Genomic DNA, 20,212 nt, shown 5'->3' on the forward strand with positions numbered 1-20,212 from the left:
TGATAGTTTTCCGTGCCATTAGGTCTTTACACCATTAACCAAGAGGTAAAAACGCATCATAAATTCTATTCAGACTGCGCATCAAGCTCATCTATTGTTACTCTGATATGACGAGCACCCACACCATTTTTGATGTCTCAAGAGGGCTTCGGTACAGTACCTATAAAATTATTGTACCGATAGGAAGGTACAAGCTGCACTGTGAAATGCTAAATCCGTCACTCCTGGAACCTTATGTAGCTGTAAAATTCAACACTAAAAATGTTGGATTTAATACCATTCCATGTTTTAAAGTGTACAAAAAGATGGGGGTGCAACCCACCCTTTCTCCTGTTCTTCGGTCCCTATCCACTGTCTTGAATTTAAAAAAAAAATGATATAGCTATAAAACTGCGAAAAATTACACGGACTATGTTCACACGATTTATCCCAAAAAATTAACCTGTCAAAGTGGTCACCACAAAGAAGCACGTTGAACCCCTTGTTATGTGATATAAATCGCTTCTATAGACCGGATCGTATCAAGCAGTTAGGCAGTGATACAAGGAAAAGTTAATAAATAAGAGTGAAATACTTAATAAGTGTGTAATGCTAAAGAGACATATCCATTTGCTTCGATTTGACAAATCATTTCATATTAGATTAGCCGCTGAAAAACAACGAAAATAGTCTAAATATGTGTGATAATCTTGATTATATAGGTCGTAATTATCTTCAAAAATATTCATTGTTATGTACCGAGTGCAGTATCATTGTAAAGATTGTATTTTTTCTCTACTTCATGTAAACCTTTAAAAAAAATAACGTTTGTCTGTTTCTGCAATTAAACTCTTCGTTTGGATGCTTTGAATGCGTGCCATGGGAACCAAAACTCTCTTACACTCAAAACCAACGTGATATTTTTCTTTTTGATATAGACAGTAAAAACTCACGACAAAGAACACAAACATGTAGGGGTAAATTTTGAAAGAAAAATGATTTCGAAGGTTCATTTATAAGAAAAGGAATGTAGATGTAAATGAAAAATTATACATAGTATCAGGGCCTCAGTTTTCATGGAAGAGTTTAATACAGTCAAACCTGTCTACAGCGGCCACCCAAGTGAGACCAAAAAAGCGGCCTTTATACAGACAGATGGCCGCCATAGATAAATTACTTTTTTAACGTCCTTTTTCTCACTCGGAAAGAATTGTTTAAGAGGTCGTATACACCAGGTGGTTGCTATAGACAGGTGGTCCTAGAGACAAATTTGACTGTCCATGCAAAATGGGTTGAAGGCTGCAACGATTCATTGTCTATTCAGCACTGATTTGTTTTCTGATATTAGATAATGTTTGTTTGTTTGTTTGGTTGTTTATTCATTTTCCATGCCATTTCACTTAAAAAATGCACAGAGCAATACATAATAATCATACATGAATCAAAAAAAGACGGATGGCCCATTTCAGGTTCTGTGAAACATACGATTAAGTTTAATTGAACGTGAAAAAAACATACTGAACTCTGAACAATATCATACGCTTGAAAATAGTTTTGGAGCCACTCTTTGGGCACCTCTCTGAAAAATATTGGAGAATTTGATTGCAGAACAAAACAAAACAAAACGAAACACCATGATTTAACCTGCTAAAATACAAACAGAAATTATACGAACAGTTATTCTTGGACACAGCTTCAAGAATATTGTTTGGTTTCCAACAAGTACGTATCATTTCAAACTTTTTTTTTTTTTTTTTTTGGGGAGGGGGGGGAGATGGGTACTTGTGTTAACAGTTTAAAAAGGTTCTTAGTTTATTTTGTGTCCAAACTCTTCTATTGCAGATTTTTGACTGGATCCAGCCATTGCGGCATAACATGGCAATGAGGTTGACGAAAAAGAGGTAAAACGGGCTTCACGACGAAAATGGTTAGATATGACAGAATGTTTACACATAACAATTCCTTGAAACCTTGCAATAACGGCAGAAATCGGAAGCAAGATAGATATAGAAAATGAGATAAAACAATTTTATTATGTCCTTTGAGAAACGTGAAAGAACAGCTAGTCTATTTCAATAATGCACGGATTAAATTGAGAATGCCTTCATGTTTAAAGTACGATTTATATTCATTTTAGATTCAAGGCCATGTGTCCAAATAATGCATACCGTCTAAAAAACAATCATTCCTTGCGTGAATGTCCAAAGAAAGTGATAATTTTCTAACATATTGGAATAGTGGGAACTACACTCCAGATTTTCATCTCAATACTATAGGTCATAGAAATTGATGGCGCTGCCCTCAACGTTACAAGTGGGCAGTGCCGGTGTTCACTGCCAGTACGAGTACTAATACCCCACCTCCCTAGCTCCCCGGCCCCTAAACAACTGACCTGCGACGGCCGGCTGCAGCGGACGTCGGTTGTCATTCAGTGACCGACGCGTGATTCTCAGTGTGGAGCCAGATCAAAACAAATGCAAACGTAGCCGTATAGTGCAGTCCGGGAAACCCGCTCATGAGGACCGCCCCCGCGTACGAGGATGGTCCCTCCTCATGAGGACCTCCCCCCTCCTCATGAGGCCCCCTGGGGAACGCCTCATGAGGCCCCCCCTTCACTTCTTATTCATCTCACATCTGACGTATAAATTGTCGCAACTTTGCACGGTGATTTTTTGTTACACACACATGTCCACTATCCATGATGAAAAGAAGAAAAAATCCTGTCTGTTTTTTTTTTTTTAAATCGAGTTTTAATCACCCGATGCAGAGCGCCCATCAAAACACGGGCGCCAACGCGTTCGCACAATGCAAGACTGCCGCACCTAGCGGCCTGATCCGACTAAATATTTTCGATGCTTTTTTTCTGCGGCTCTCACCTCTCCGCGCACGATTCAGCCTCGTGAAGCTGAAGTCTGACATCTTTTTACACAAATTCGTAACGAGAAAAATTAAATCAGTACTAACCTGATCTTGTCCATATATTCCAAATTACTATTCCACACTGATAGAGTAGGTGGGTAGATGACATACTCCAGTTTGTTAGCGAAATAATCACTTTGTAGGTATGACGAGTTCACTTTCTTCGTCAATTCCGCCCACGATTCCGCCGTTTGGGCGCTTTTTCTGGAATCATCCCGCGACGCGACGTACGTCGCATACATCACGCATCCAGCACATACTAAGTACCAGACTGGTATGTGCTGGATGCGTGATGTGATGCGACGTACGTCGCGTCGCGGGATGATTCCAGAGAAAGCGCCCAAACGGTAAGCGGGCGGCGGAATCGTGGGCGGAATTGACGAAGAAAGTGAACTCGTCATACCTACAAAGTGATTATTTTGCTAACAAACTGGAGTATGTCATCTACCCACCTACTCTATCAGTGTGGAATAGTAATTTGGAATATATGGACAAGATCAGGTTAGTACTGATTTAATTTTTCTCGTTACGAATTTGTGTAAAAAGATGTCAGACTTCAGCTTCACGAGGCTGATTCGTGCGCGGAGAGGTGAGAGCCGCAGAAAAAAGCATCGAAAATATTTAGTCGGATCAGGCCGCTAGGTGCGGCAGTCTTGCATTGTGCGAACGCGCTGGCGCCCGTGTTTTGATGGGCGCTCTGCATCGGGTGATTAAAACTCGATTTAAAAAAAAAAAAAAACAGACAGGATTTTTTCTTCTTTTCATCATGGATAGTGGACATGTGTGTGTAACAAAAAATCACCGTGCAAAGTTGCGACAATTTATACGTCAGATGTGAGATGAATAAGAAGTGAAGGGGGGGCCTCATGAGGCGTTCCCCGGGGGGCCTCATGAGGAGGGGGGAGGTCCTCATGAGGAGGGACCATCCTCGTACGCGGGGGCGGTCCTCATGAGCGGGTTTCCCGGACTGAGTGGTGCATCGGTGAAATTGGGCAGAATATTTGTCGAATGTTAGTTTATTAGCGTGGGATTTCTTCGAAGAAGCCATTCTAACTGCAGACGGATTGAGGTCAGTCTCCAAGGATTACGACTCTTGACTTGAGTATTCTGATTGATCAGTGGCAGTGTTGGTTGTCATTATTAATGCTTGGCAGGTTTAATTAACGGGAACTGCATGCATGGCAGGTTTAACGAGAGCTGTCAACAGCTAAGATTAGGCAATCATGGGTTATTTCAGCATAGCAGTACAGGCTAAACGTAAGATTTAGCTAGGATTAACAGATTATTCTTAGAAGTAAGATATCTTAATTAAGATGACTTGTCATCATCACTGATCAATGCAATGCCAATGCACAAGTCGATGGAAAAGAAAAATTGTTTACCAATGACCATCATTCAAGATATATTATTGGCTAAGTTACTGCTCAGTTTACGTTACATACCGTACTCAATCAAACAACATTTCGCTGTGACCATTATGATCCTTCATAGAAAAGTTAGGGGCCTAACGTTACTATCATACTAGTACTACTAGTCTACCTGGTACTTTAACTACTGTCTACTAGATTTTTAGTTGCCTGTTACAGGATGAACATGAAGAACACAAAATAGAGCTGCACGATTTGTAACCAGCAATTACAACAGAGAAACCAGCTCGTCTTCCCTGGTCCAAAGACTTGGATGGGAGACCCTTGAAGACCGTCGTATTAGAGCCAGACTTACAACCATCTACAAAGAAACCCATGGACTGATCCCAAACAATGTAGAGAAATTCACCCACAAAGGAAACTATCATACTCGTCGACTTCATGGAGAATTTTCCTATGAGAGACCTAAATTCAGTAAGGATTGTCTAAAGTATTCCCTCTACGCTCGCACTATTCCAGAGTGGAACCTACTACCAGATAGTGTGAAAACGGCCCACAACCTTGACAAGTTTAAAGCAGATCTATTAAATATAGATGTGTTTAGTATAACCCAAAAAGCACACTTCAAGATTTAATTGTTGCTGCTGCAAATGACCTCGACCACTGTACCGTGATAGCCCACCAGGGCGTTGTGTGCAGTATACAACCAGAACCAGAACCAGAACCAGATGAGTCCACAACAGTCACACAGCAGGTTGAACATTGTCACTTTGAAAATGGACAATTTGATTGATTCCTGAATCCTAAAACCTAGCTATAGACCCTACTTAGGAACCTCGTGCTCGTGTGATCTAGTCATCTACTAGTTCAACTGATGCAGTGATAAATAATGTGACCGTAATAACAACATTGTCTTGATCCTTCTCCGACCTCCTACACTATCTAATCTTGTGAATCTCGTCCTTGACTGCCAGCTGACTATATACATTAAACTAGGTCCTATATCCTATTTTTCTTGATTCAGCTACAATTAAAACAGCTTTTCCTGTTTACCTCCCTACTAACCCTAGTTGTTTTGTCTACTATTACTCACCTCAGAGATTGCATCTTGAATTAATATTAGGCTTGTGCCATGAGTACAGTATCTCTGACTTTCATGGCGATATGAAGAACATGATATTAAATAGTGAAAGTCTTCCCCCTGTATCTTCCTGTGACTATTTCAATACAGTACACAACAAATTAGGGTCAATGTTTCAAGTGTTGTTTTTTTTTTGGTCAATATGATCACTGCGAAGAAAAAAAAAAATCTGTTGAAGTGAAACTTAAATTAAAACATGACACTTTTACACGTCTCTAATGGCAGACAAGTTGTGAGGTAGCATCCAATCTGTTTTTTGATGAACATAGTAAAAAGTATATCATGGTATGGCAAATTGTCCCCAAAACGGATTGAACAGATCACTTAATTTGTCAGTCATGACAAATTTGTACGTCTAGTTTAAGAAGTTTTGATGTCCTACCTTTGTGGAGGAAGCTTGTTTGCATTAAAAATGTAGTTCTTTTTTGATCTCTCAACTTTTAAACTTAAACAGGACAAGTCCACCTTCATACTGGATTGAGAGAATGCAGCAATATTAGTAGAACACATCAGTGAAAGTTTGAGGAAAATTGGACAATCCGTTCAAAAGTTACGAATATTTTAAGTATCTCTGCGGAGTCACTGCTGGAAGAGGAGACTACTACAGTGTATGATGTCACATGCGTACAACTATATAAGGAAAATAAAAGAGAATTTCACAAAACTTTACTTTTTGAATAAAGTGCACATTTCTTCGACTTGCTACTGACATACAGATGTATGTTAAGGGTAATATTATCCCCCTGCCTTCTGAAAGAGAGAAGTTGAGTGTTCTTTTGTTATGCGAGAAAAATGGAAATATGTTGAATTTTCTTTATTCTTTCTTTATATCGTTGTACTCATGTGACATCACAAGCTATAGTAGTCTTTTCATCCAGCCGTGACTGAGCAGACACTTCAAAAATTCATATTTTTTTAATGGATTGCCCGATTTTGCTCAAACTCTCACTGATGTGTTCTACTAATATTGCTGCATTCACTCAACCCACATGTCCATGAAGGTGAACTTGTCCTTTAAGTTTGACATTTCGAGTATACTTGCTTGTTTTTCAGCACGCTGCCGTCACCATGTTAGCCAGATCTTGCAAGATGTTGAGAGGCGTCGCCCAAGGCTTTGTTGCCAATGGCAACAGGCATCTGACTCAAAAGCCAAGCTTGGTGAGAGCGTGTCGTCGCCTGCAACATGCTCAGGTAAATCTCGGTGTGAGTGGTTCTCAAGAGAGTGATAGTGCGCAGGTACCATCAAGAATGTTATTGATCTGGTTTCTAATTATGACAACTAACTTACTGTCATCTCATCATTACCTACATTTGGGGAGGAGGTTAGATCTTTTTTATTGGCATTGGTTTGTTTGTGTGTTTGCAGAGTAACTCAAAAGGTTGTGAAAGGATTTAAATGAAACTTACAGAGAAAGTTGATAATGACACAAGGAACAGATGATTAGATTTTCATAGTCGTCCGAGAATATTCATGGATTTTCAGAGGATTTTCTAGCTTTTGGCAGATCAAGCTGTGCGTATTTGACGATTGCATCATATGCCCTTGAAGCTTGAAGCTGATGGCATAAACAAAAGGCTTCTCTATGTTGGGAAATGGGCTGGTTTCAGCATGCTTTTATAATGGGTGGAAATCAGCTGCCATGCGGAGGTCTGCGCTCTTCAAGTGCTTTTGTAGTTTGAAAATGTATTAAAAGTATGATGTATGTACATGTAGTATGCTAAGTACTGCTTTTTGCTTTTTAGGGCATCTGACTTGAAAGATAACTGTGTGCTCAAGAAATTGATATTGATCTATAGATAGAAAAACATTCTGTTTATAATTTTTGAAAGAGTAATGATCTCGGGGGTTAGTAAAGCCTATGACCAAACAGGTCTGGTAACAGAGGTGTAGATTTTGTGGTGATAAACTATTTTATAGATCTGCCAGTTGAGCATGTAGTTTTGCTGGTATGGCCACATGGTACTATCTGTTTTATTGTAATCAGACACACGCACTGCATACATTTCATTCTCTGGGTCATACTCAGTATCTATTTACAGGTCTGGTTAGATTGGTAAATAACATGCCTGTCTATTAGGAGTGAATTTCCTTAGTTAACAATCAAACTTTGATTTTACCCTCGCCAATTACCCACTCTTATAATAGTCACAAAAGTATAACTGGTGTTTTACTGATGATGTAATTCTTAATCTAGGTTTTTTTTGTTTTGTTCTGAATGCACGTTTCATAGGCATCTTCTCGTGTGGGTGATGTCATCACAAGTATTGAACGGTGCGATGATAAGGCTTGGTATGAAGTCAGATGGGCGGACGGCCACACAGCCCGTTTCCCGTACGTCTTTCTCTTTGATAATTGCCGCTGCGCTGACTGCTACCACACCGGCTCCTACCAACGGGCAGTTCTTATGGCCGATGTCGATCCAGATGTCCAGCCCACTGGACATTCCATTCTTGGTAATGGGGAGGCCATTCAGGTTTCTTGGCCAAATGGACATTCCAGCCCTTTTCCTGCTGATTGGCTAAAGGTTGGTGGTTTCCATGGTAACCAGGATGTGACTTTGTCTGTGTGTGCTTCAGTTAAAGGCGTTTTACAGCCAAACATATCATAGTCATATCTGATATTATTTCCTTGAGACTGCTCTACCTGTACATAATCTGTAAGAAGAAAACCTGCACGAATTAACTTGTATACTGACTGCATGGCTCGAGATATTAGTTGTGAATTAGATAATATACAAACACTGAGGATGGACAGAGGTATTTGGCAAGGCATTGTGTGTTTTATCTCAACTGCATTTGTCAAGAAGTAAAATATTCAGACATGAATTGGATGAGAATGCAGTTCTGATTCAGATATTTAATCAACGCTGCGCACTGGCACTGGTCCGACGGTCCCTGACCAGTAAAATTTACTGACCGACCAGTAACTCTTTTCTGGAATTTGCCAGTAAAAAATTGAAAAGCTGGGTATCTACTGGTCTGACAGACAGGTTGGTCCAGTAGAAGAAATGGGTTAATGTGCAACCCTGATGATAACAAAATCCCATTGATTTTATTTTGGTTTGTTTTGTGGACCAGTGAAATTGAAAAAAAAGTCACAAAAACTTTATGAATAAGTCTACAGGGAGCGATAATTACTCAGGTATGAATACATTGCACGTTGGATTCAAATGAATATTTTATTGTTTCATCATGTGGAAAATTTTTTCCTCATCCAGTATAGTTGGTCATTTCCTTCTGAAATTAAAATTATGCAGCATGCCCAATGGGTTAACATTTCCTAATTTGTAGCATAATCATTTCAAGTCCTCTTTTGAAGACAATTTTTTTTGAATGTCAATCTCTGGTGAGTTTTGAATCAATTTCATTCTTTTTGTCTGTCTTCCCCTCTCTCTTTACCTCTGGGTCATTTTTCCTTGTCTCTCTCTCTCTCTCCTCTCTCTCCTCTCTCCTTTTATCTCATCTTCACCCTCTCTCTCCATCCCTCTTTCTTCTCTTCTCTGTCTTACTTTCTGTCTCTCTTCTCACCACCCAGAGACATGAGTTTGGCAAGAAGCCGTACGACCCGCTTGCATCGCTGACAAAGAAATCCTGGGGTAGCGAGAAGGCGGCCGACATCCCTGTCTTCAAGTACGATGATGTGATGGAAGACGACAAGGCGCTGTACGACTGGCTGGCAAGCCTCATGACTGATGGTATCACCCTCCTTAAGGAAACACGTGGGGAAGAGGGTGTGGTCGACAAGATCTGTAAACGCATAGCATGGATCAGGACCACCATATACGGGTAAGTATGTTTTAATCAAAAAGGTGATAACAAACAGAGTCAGAAAAATTGCAGCTTGTCAGGGCTCAACGTGGTATATGACGTAGTGTCCCAGGGCCACTAAATATAGATGTCAGGCCACCAAAATTCCAAAAAGACTATCTTTTGGTGACCCAATGAGGCTTTTAGGATTCAAAATAGATTGCCTTGTTTGTATATTTTACTTTGTACCAATACATTTATTTTTGGGGGGCCATCAAAATTTCAGATTTAAAGATTATAATCGCATGAACCGGCCTCTGGAGAAAGCTGCTGCTGAGCCCTGCGACTGCTTGTCAGCAGGTTTGAACACATTGGGGCACAAGTGTGCTGTATGGTGGCTCTAAAAAAAAACAAAAAACACCTTTCTCAATGTGTTTGATAACGGGCTGTCTTTAAACACACACAGTTTCTCCTTAGATTATGACACTTTGCACAGATATTCATAATTCTATAATAGTTCATTTTTTAGCATTCCTCTGTCAATATTTTGTAAACTTATGAAGTCCAAGACACCCTTATATTTTCATGGTTTGATGCCATATCATGTTAGGATTTCATCATTTATTCCTTGCTTTCGTTGTAATAAGTACGTAGTTAGATTGAAAACTTTTCATTCATTTTAGCTCTGTTTTGGCAATAAACCATTTTTCATTTATTTTGGTTGCATAAAAATTCTGATATTTAACGTCAAAATGACAAATGTTTTTCTTATCAGTGATCCTTATGTTGGTTACATATTCCTCCCCCTCCCCGAAATCTGTGCATGGCAATTTTCTCTTTTGAATATGTTTCTGATTTAATAAGTTTTACCCATTCCATCTTATCTTTTCTAACTGCAGGATATCCAATAGAGTCAATAGTTGCTATGAAAGAGTTAATGAGGATAAGATGATAATATCGACAGCAAATTACTCCAGAAATTGTTAATTTCATTTCTCATTTATGATAAACTGGAATGTAGTTTTTCTATTTAAAGCATATATGATGATGATAGTGATATCCATAAACCCCACAGCAGTGAGTATCAATCTAATGGCCACAATTATTATGTGACATACAGGCACTGCTGCGGGTGACATCATCCTGGAATCTTTCTATTTATATATTTATTTATCTACTTATCTTATTATTTTTTTGTGATCTGTCTCTTACTTTTTGTTCGTACAGAAATGTTTTCAACGTCATAACTATGTATGATGCCTGTAGTTTGGCCTACACTGGGAATGCCCTTGGTATGCACAATGATTTGCCTGGTTTCTACTACACTCCAGGGGTAAGCAAAGTTTTATCATACCTTCAAAAAACAATTAAAGCAACCATATTTCCTTCCTATCATTTGAATGATTAAGAAATAGTGTTGCCCATTTCATCAAAAAGAAAAAGAATTTGGCTTGTATGACAACACAGTGGAGCAAAGAAGCTTTCGTTGTAGTTTGACATTGAGTAAGGAGGTAGGTAGAAGACTAAAGAGATATGTTGTAGAAAGCCTTCTTAATGAAAGTAAGTCACCTATAAACATTATGACTGATTAGAGTCTATGGGGGTATTCCTTTTCTACAAAGTACTTCTATACTGGTGGAAGAAAAGATAGCATAGAAGATTGTTCTGTATGAACTGATATGAGAACTAAATGAAAGATAAATAGTATTCTTTTGTTGAGTACTGGAAAAGTGGATGTTTTTGTGCATTTTTGGGACCAGAAACTAGCCCCAAAATGAGAGCACAAACATTTTGTTTGTTTGTTTATATGTTCCACAAAGGAATGTCTTAATTCTGTGGAATCAACAACACTCAAAATTCATATTGCCCTGCTGAAAGTAAAAAAATTCTTGTGCGAAAATATCTATTTTTGCTTTATTTGGACAACAGTTGATGTATGAACATAAAGGATATGTTTTTGGCCCAAATAGTCTTAAAAGAAATGTTGCCTAATAGAGGGAGTACTAAATACAAGCATCATCTCAAAGGATATGTTTGCTTGTTTTTTTTTTCTTTTTTTTTTCTTTAGAAACCTTTTGTGGAGTACAGTGGTACTTCAGCTCACACCTGGCTTAGAAATGTATTTCCTTTTTCTTTTTTGATATTTGAATGATGTGATATGCCACAAATTTTAAAATAGTCATTTTAAAATGTAGGTTTTTGTAAGTTTGTTTGAGAAGGTTATCAACAACTGTCGATATTTTTCAGAAGACATTGTGCAAACTGGATTCTTGGTGTTTAACTTCAGGTACAGATGCTGCATTGCATAAAGCAAGTTGAGTCTGAAGGTGGCGACAATCAGTTTGTGGATGGTCTGCGCATGGCTGAAGTGATACAGCAAGAAGATCCAAGAATGTTTGAGATCCTGAAGACGATGAAGATTGACTTCCGGACGGTCGGGGAAGAGTACATCCCTTACCATGTGATGACGAGGAGATCTTTGTTTGAGTAAATTCCACCAAACTATTCTCTAACAACTACTACAACTCACTACAGTGCACTCCTGTTATAACAAACACGGTCATAACGAAATTTTGGTTACAACGAAGTAAAAATTCAGGCTGCAAGATTATCCACTCTATATATATTTATTGTTTGTTTGTTCAGTTAAAACAAAATTTCGATACAGCGAAAGAGAACTGCCACTTCGAAGGACTTTGTTATAACAGGAGTCCGCTGTATTCAAATTCATGTTTATTGGTATTGTCAGTACGGAGGTGAAGTTATGCAGCAACACATTGATTACAGATATGACCCAGAATAAAGGAATGTTATTGAAACAGCATTGTCCATTGTCTTTAGTGGTAAACAATGTGAAAAGTGCACTTGTATGTAGCCCATTTTGTGTTCATTACAAATGATAATAGATACAAACAGCATCAGATGGTCATGTGAGTGACCAAATGGGCCTCTTGAACAGTACTGTCCAAATACGAAGCCATGTCACAAGACGTGACATTTGAACAGGATGAAAATTTCATTTTGATTTTTTTTCTTTTAATATTTGGAATGTCACTAATTTAATCTGACATTCTCTTCTCATATATGCAATGCTTTTCTTGTTGTGCTCAATCTGAATTTATTATGAGTGTTATATTAATTTTCATTGAGATATTGCGATTTTCTTTGCTTCAGAAATTCCCCGATGTGCTTCTTTATAAAGTTTGTTGGAAAAGCCCAAGGGCCGTATTAATTCATGATTTGCTTTTTTCCCGCTCCACACCCTAGGGGAGCAGATCACGGGAAGCCTGATTTCATTATACTCTTGTACACTTGTGTATTTCTGACTTCTGTATTGTTCTTTGGAAATGTCAATTAAATGACAATGAAAGTCATGATAATTAATTATTTGGTAATCTTGTAACGTTCAGATTTGATGAAGAGGGAAATTTCAAGGGTATCAACTACAATGACGGCGTGCGTGCCCCGTACTGGTCTCTGCCTGTGGAGCAAATCCAAGATGGCTACAGAGCTCTCAAGACGTTCCACCGCACCATGTACAGCGAGGATAACTTCATAAACTACAAGCTTCAGAAGGGTTAGTCACAGTCCTGCCATCATCTCAGTAATATTACTGTACATATCTTCTACTCTTATTCTCTTAACTCTTCCTCTACCACGCCATGTGCTGATTAGATGTTGCGAAGATTTAATTTGTTGATTTAAACGTAATCATGATTTTCATTGCAGTCTGTAAATATGCAAGCAGAGTCTTGAGCTCATTATAAGCTTCCGTGTTAGCACAAATGATAGACTTAATGTATGTCACTACATCAATACTGTCTCAGATTAGATTTTGTAGGTTTGAATGCTGCAATGTGCACATTTGTCAGGTAGACTTGTAGTTCTGTGACGTAGCATGTAATCAGTTACAGGATCTTATGTTTTGCCTTCATCTTGTAGTCGGGTCAATGTATGCAAACATTTGATCATTATGTTGGAGATTGTGTGGCCTCATAGTGTGCTTGGAAGGACTGGAGATATTTACTGAATACTTGTTGATTATCTCTAAAGCCTTGAAGATGTTTGCCCTCATGGCTTGGGATGGTGGGGGAGGGGGGGGGGGGGGAGGATGGGGAGGGGAGTGGGGATTGGTCAGTGGAATACACATCAGGTGGTTTACAAAGAAGCAACTGCTGCAGATCTCCACACTCACACTTTGGTCTTGGCTCCTTGCTATGAAAACTGCAATATGTTGAAAGGTTAAAAACAAAAAAAAAAAAAAAAAACAGGTAAAAAAAAAAGCAAAGAACATGCTATCATTTGTTTGTTTGTTTGTGTGTGCAACATTTGAGTGTTTTTGTTTAGTTTATTATGTGGTTTATTTTTTATTTTTTGGCAAAATTCCCTCTAATGAGACTGAATGAGTGTTAATGTATAAAGCCTGACAATAGACTTCATTGTTTCTTTTTAAAACAACACTCACTTTCTATTTTGAAATCTGTAATCATTTATTTTCATTTTGTTGCTATCAAATGGAATTTCATTGATGTAAGAAAGCTGCAGAATTCACAAGAAATGATACTGTATGAGAGAACGATTTTTTTTCCACTGGAAAAAAACGAATGTATGGCTAATTTTAATTACAGAAAATTACAGAGAATCAGAATGGATATATACATGTAAATAATATGCAGATAAAGGGTGTAGATGTAAGATGTTTAATTCACTGAAATGCAGCGGGAAATAGTAGACAGGTTATTCTTTTTAAAAATATCTCTAAATCTGTCCAAGACATACACTGGCCCAGATTTATGGGTACCTGAGTTTACAATGCATTAGTAAATGTAATTACTTCCCCCTGACACTGAGAGCTGAATGAAGTGATTGCAGCAGATCACAGGCATTGATTCTCTTCTTTTATTATTATATTTGTGGTGCTGTATGTTTTAAACTAGGTTTGTGCTTGATTTGGTTCTTTCCGCTCCTCTGTGTGCTAGGTGAGATGGTAGTGTTTGACAACCGCCGCATCCTCCACGGTCGCCATGGTTTCCGGGTGGAGGTTCAGGAGGGCGAGGAGAGTAAGATGAGACACTTGGAAGGAGCCTACCTGGACTGGGATGAGATCAAGTCTAAGATGAGACTCATATATGAAGACGTCCACGGCATCCCACGCTTTTAAGGTTTGCCAAACTAACATTCCTTTTTAAGTGTTTGACCACTCAAGGAGGATGTGTTCATAAAAAAGTTAGATGAAGACATATTATATAAAAATTTTATCATTTTCAACATCCTTTATATATGCTATCATCATACACTGCCATTCATTTATGACAAAACAGGATAAACCAAAGATTGCTGTTAAAAGGGACTGCCAAGTTGGTATTAAAGATATAAAAATTTTATCATATCAAAGATTGATATATCCCATTATGTATGTTAGTTTAATAATTATGCCATTGCCATTTCTGTAAATTCAGCAGAGGAGTAGTATTGTTGTCTATGGAGCAGCAATTGAGACTTGAATTTCACAGTGTCCAATTTTTATTTAAGATTTTATTCAACCTATATCCAAGTAGACAAACTGAATACTGTAAAACGAGGAATGTTCACATGCATTTTAAATTTGGGAATTTCGCAAGAGCCAAGATTCGTGAAATTAAAGTGCATGCGGAAGTTCTTGTCTACATTATATATGCATTGAATGTTAGAGGGAACTTGTGAAAATTTCATGCCGCGGAAAAGGCCATCGGCTCCAATTTGCGAAAATTTCATGCAGCGAAAATATCATGTTTTACAGTAAACTCATTCACTTCAATTCAATTCAGTTCAATCCACACAAAGTAAACAATGTAGAGAGTACACTATATACACAGTCTAAAAATGATGCTTATGTACTAGTACACTGTGCATGTATAAAAAATAAAAACAAAAAAAAACAAAAAAAAACCAATTTCAGGCCTGGATCCAGTACATATCTTGAGGGTAAAATATCTATGAATAATATGAGTAAATTATTATGCCAGCATCCTGAAGTATATGGAAAAGACAATATCAAGTATGTTGTAGATTGTTCTGAATGTGTTTTTATGTGTGTGTCTTTGCTGTGATGACGAAGCAAGGGAGAGAATGAAAGTGATGTTGCTGCAGGTGGAGAGTGTAACTGAGTGATTACATTGCAATGTTTGTAACTAATGCTTGGGCTATTTATGATTTGGACAGAACTTGCCTGAAAGCAACAATATCTGTGTAGCTGTATGTTTACGATCTCAGGTGTTCAATTATTTTGTTGCAATTAGTGAAGACGGAATGAATGAATCATTCATTAGAATTCAACTGATGAACGAATCAGTTCGTTCATCAGTTGAATTCTAATACGTGAATGCATCTCTCAATATGAGGGTTATACTGTAAGCTACAAACGTCCGGGGCTTGTAAAGAATAAATGAAATGAAGTATTATTGATCTGTCGTTTTATAAAAATTAGAAATTGTGAACATGACCAGAAGCAAATTTGATATGTCTCGGGTGTGTCTAGCAAATCGTCTCATGCATTTAGGCAAAAATTATGAATAAAAAAAAGTTAGGATAAAGCCGTAAGGGCCTGACCTAATGGGGATACTCTGTGCTATGTCTCTGGTTTTGTGTGTGATACGTTTCAATGCAAGTTATACTGTACTAATGTCTTTGATAAACTGCTGTAGTGTAGTCTTGTTACCAAAGCCTTCATTTAGAGGATATGTACCTTGTATTGCAGTAATGCAAGTATTATGTAGATTTCAGCTTGTAGACCAAGGAGAACAATTCAGTATTCATATTTGATATATTCCACAATAAAAAGTGATGGGTAATCCAAAAAGAGTTGGAGCATGGTCAGATTGTATCAGCAACACCAAATATCTTTCCAGAACTACTGACAGATATGATTGTACATGTAGATGCTCATTTCAAAAGTTTTAGCTACAAATTGTACTTTCGTTCTAGAGAGTGGCATGGTAGCATTTTTCTGATACTGCACAAACATGTATTGCACGAGGTTGTTCTTCATATTTTGCATAAGTGTGCTTTACTACTATACCGAGGTTGTTAATCTTCAGCTTGAGAGTCGAGTTTAATAGTGAAAAGTATGCAGAGCTGACTCATAACACCTTTCTTGGAATAAAGAGCATCATTACAAAGCTCAAAATATTCTGTGACATGGTGAATACTGGTAGAGATCTTGTACGTATTCAAAGCATTTGTACATTGCAATTTCACATGATTTTTTTTTCCAAATGGGAAAACTCAATGCAAACCAAAATACTATCTCTTATGCTGACTATTAAAGCATAACCTTTATTAAGTTGGACAGATTCTCTGTATAAGTGTTTATATAGTGACACGTCATGTCCAATGTTCATAAATGTTTTGTGTGTAATGTCACACTCACCGTACAAATGTTTTCTTCTGTCATGTTACCACAGGAAGGCATTAGAACGTCAATTTGTTTTGGTTCCTCTGTTACACAAATGTTTTCTTGCTAGCCACAGGAGACTTGTTTCATTGTGAGCAGTTTTCATTGCATATCTGTTTGTTGTTGAAATCTATACAAGGGGGGAATGTTCCAATGGTATCAGTGCATGCATCTGTGTACTTTCTTCTTTTTATTTTTCTTTTGATAAAAAGATATGTAGTACATTTAATTCCTTTTTTTTCTAGGCAATGAAATCAAGATGAGACATATTATATGACTAGTCCAGCAAGCAAAATTATTGAATGTGAAGAAAAATTATAAAGTATTGCATTGTATTATTTTGGTTCCATGTGCATGTATTTCATAGAAGGATTTGCTTTGTGTGATAATGTGTGTCTTGTTTGTACACATCATGTTGGTTCTGATTGGATGAGAAGATTGTTGTATACAGCTTGTGGCTATGTCATACACATCCATCTTTTCACACCTTCAAAACATATAGTAAAACCTTCAATACTGTTGTGGGCTTTTCTTTAAGCCTGATTTATGATGTCAAAGTTGTGTTCTTATAATGCATATTTTGCAGTCCAATAATGAATATTCAATTTTGTCACCATTATTACTGTACATGTAGTAGCTGTTTATATTATTCAAATTAGTGAAACGTCGATGTAGGGCAATTTGTCAATCAGTTGCAATAGCTGTTTATATGTTCACCAGTCTTTATGAACATGACTACAGTTTTGTGTCTCAGTGACTGTAGCCATCTAATCATGTTACTTTTTTTTTGCTTCTGGAAGTGGTTTTATTTGTGTTTCAAAAGCTGTTGTAATACTTTTAGTTTTTGTTTTTTTTCCTGACAAGCCATGTTGAATATTCTTTTTGACAAGCTATACCTCGATGAATGGATGCTTTCTGTGAGTCCAGTGAGTATTGAAGTGGAGGTCTTGGAGGAGGAGGAAGATGAAAGCTACACATAATGTAGGGAAAAAAGAGAAGGGAGAAATAGTACTACAAAAAAAAAAGAGAAGGGAGAAGTAGTACTACAAAAAAAAAAGAGAAGGGAGAAGTAGTACTACAAAAAAAAAAAGAGAAGAGAGAAGTAGTACTACAAAAAAAAAAGAAGGGAGAAGTAGTACTACAAAAAAAAAGAGAAGGGAGAAGTAGTACTACAAAAAAAAAAGAGAAGAGAGAAGTAGTACTACAAAAAAAAAAAGAGAAGGGAGAAGTAGTACTACAAAAAAAAAAGAGAAGAGAGAAGTAGTACTACAAAAAAAAAAGAGAAGGGAGAAGTAGTACTACAAAAAAAAAAAGAGAGAAGGGAGAAGTAGTACTACAAAAAAAAAGAGAAGGGAGAAGTAGTACTACAAAAAAAAAAGAGAAGGGAGAAGTAGTACTACAAAAAAAAAAAGAGAAGGGAGAAGTAGTACTACAAAAAAAAAAAAAGAGAAGGGAGAAGTAGTACTACAAAAAAAAAAAAAGAGAAGGGAGAAGTAGTACTACAAAAAAAAAAGAGAAGGGAGAAATAGTACTACAAAAAAAAAAAAAAAGAGAAGGGAGAAGTAGTACCAAAAAAAAAAAAGAGAAGTATATTGGAGGAGGGAGAGAAGACAAGTAAAGGTTAGAAAAGTATTCTAGAATACGTGTACTCAGAAATGTTACGAGATTCTCTCACCATAATACAACAGACCTTTCCTGCTCCTAGCAATGAAGTTCACCAAACCTCCTGTAATGAACTAGAAAAACAAAGGTGTCAGATTGATGATACCTAGTGTAGCTATTTTGTGCTAGGATGAACCTCACTTTTGCACTCCCACAAACAAGTTGATATATTAAAGATGAAGGATGTGTGTGGTTTGAAGTAAGAGAAGTACATGTAAATTTTGTTTACATAAATGAATAGCCTACATACAATATTATTTTTCTCGTGTTTTAATTCCTTCATACTTCATGTGATTGATGTATGTTTATCATGAATGGTGAGTAGCATTGTCAATGTTTACAAACTCATGCTATTTGCATTCTCTTGGTGAAAATTATTGCTGTAGCGATGGTAAGGGCTTCCATAAGATGTGAGGAATGTTGTGATATTGTATTCAGCGTTTCATTTGCTCTTCATTTCCATCTCCACTTTAAGCAAGACTTAAACCTAAGTACCTATTGTACTGTAGGAAATGTTTTAACTACTTAGATCACAGAAAACACTTCTGAGCTTTATTTAGAATTGTTCATATGTGTGTTTAATGTATGGTACTTTCATTATCAAACCTCATATTGTACCTCAGGTGTAAAGGACATTCTATTCCAAAGAAGGTGATATTGAACATCCAGTGTAACTATTATGTAAGAAAAACTTGATTGCCACTTTAACTGTTAAATAGATGGTCATGGATTAATAGAAAGTTGGTCCCTTTTTGTGAGCTGTCTTTGAGTTGAAAGCCAGTTTAGGCGTGACAGATTTTATCTCACGAGCGTTCGCCCGCGTCCGGCATGCCTTCTTATCTGTTAAGTAGCCAGCTTGGCACGAGCTTGGCATGCGCCCATGCCGTCCGCGTTCCGGGAACGCCAGCTTAAAAGTCTTTTGTTTAGTGCCTTTGTTTCGAACACAATAGCGTCAACTTCACTGCACCCAATCGACCACGAAGCCATCGCTCCATGTAGCCAGCGTTCGGGAACGCCCGGATTAAGTATTCCCTTTGTCTTGTGCTTAACACTTACACAGTTGATTTCATGGAAGCTTAAAAAACGGACAAACTAGCAAACAAATGAAACACGAAAGGCATTGCACTATTACGCGTTAGTAACGCTGTGATTACCTTAATTTGCGTCGATGAGAGGCGTAATCAAGAAGTATCTGAAATAGTATCCGAAATATAGTATTTGTTCCCCTTACATGAGCGTGAGACCACTCTTGAAAGCAGCTTCTCAGGTGAAGCAAAATGTGTGTAATGAAGTGACAAGTGTATAAGAAAAACATTCACAATAGCTAGGTAGATTGACGGAAACTTGACACCCATGGCCGTGCCAGCCAGGCAACAAGCTGGTGGAAATTTCCAGGAACTTCAAAGCAGGTTTGCCGCCAGGCAAAACCGCAGGGTAAAGGAATTTGCGTACGCGCTGAATGGGTCGTAAACATCGTGTCAATTGCATGGGGCCTGGGAGGGAAGAGGGGCTATGTACATAGTACATGTATTAGTAACCCTGTGCTGAGTGATACGTGCATGCTGTTGGAGACACGTGCTGTAGTTGGCGAGAGCTAGCTGATGAGAGCTCCCTGCACCTGAAACCAAGGAGGTACCAGGCGAGCTCGCCTAGTACCTCCTTCCTGAAACCAGGGAGGTACATACACATCTGGCTCTGCTGAAACTATGGAGCTTTAGTACAGTAAACCTCGACATTGCTTAAGTCGACACTATAAAAAAGTCCCGATTTTTGTCTTGTTATTCCTTGAAAATTTCTTCGTCTTAGTCGACATTTATAAGTCCACAACTCGCGTAAGTCGACCTGATTTTTTAGTGCCAACTGAGCTGAAATACGTGTTTATTCCCTCGTCTAAGTCGACATAATTTTTCGCTCAAAATCTTATCGCCATTCTCTTAAAAAAGAATAAATTGTTTTCCCGCTCTG

The 20,212-nt window shown here is 37.8% G+C and overlaps 1 protein-coding gene across 1 annotated transcript; it reads left to right on the top strand.

Annotated features, from left to right (window-relative positions):
* Positions 1-3,897: 3,897 nt before the first annotated feature.
* LOC139726052 (gamma-butyrobetaine dioxygenase-like) lies at positions 3,898-14,314 on the top strand. Its single transcript, XM_071637135.1, has 8 exons — positions 3,898-3,967; positions 6,460-6,597; positions 7,638-7,931; positions 8,942-9,192; positions 10,381-10,486; positions 11,441-11,640; positions 12,564-12,730; positions 14,133-14,314. Exons 2-8 carry the CDS (start codon positions 6,475-6,477, stop codon positions 14,312-14,314), a joined length of 1,323 nt encoding a protein of 440 aa, XP_071493236.1. The 5' UTR covers positions 3,898-3,967; positions 6,460-6,474.
* Positions 14,315-20,212: the final 5,898 nt, after the last annotated feature.

The sequence above is a fragment of the Diadema antillarum genome, unplaced genomic scaffold (genome assembly GCF_040938485.1).
Source record: "Diadema antillarum isolate AM-2024a unplaced genomic scaffold, OU_Dant_1.0 seq00000076_RagTag, whole genome shotgun sequence".
Lineage (NCBI taxonomy): Eukaryota > Metazoa > Echinodermata > Echinoidea > Diadematoida > Diadematidae > Diadema > Diadema antillarum.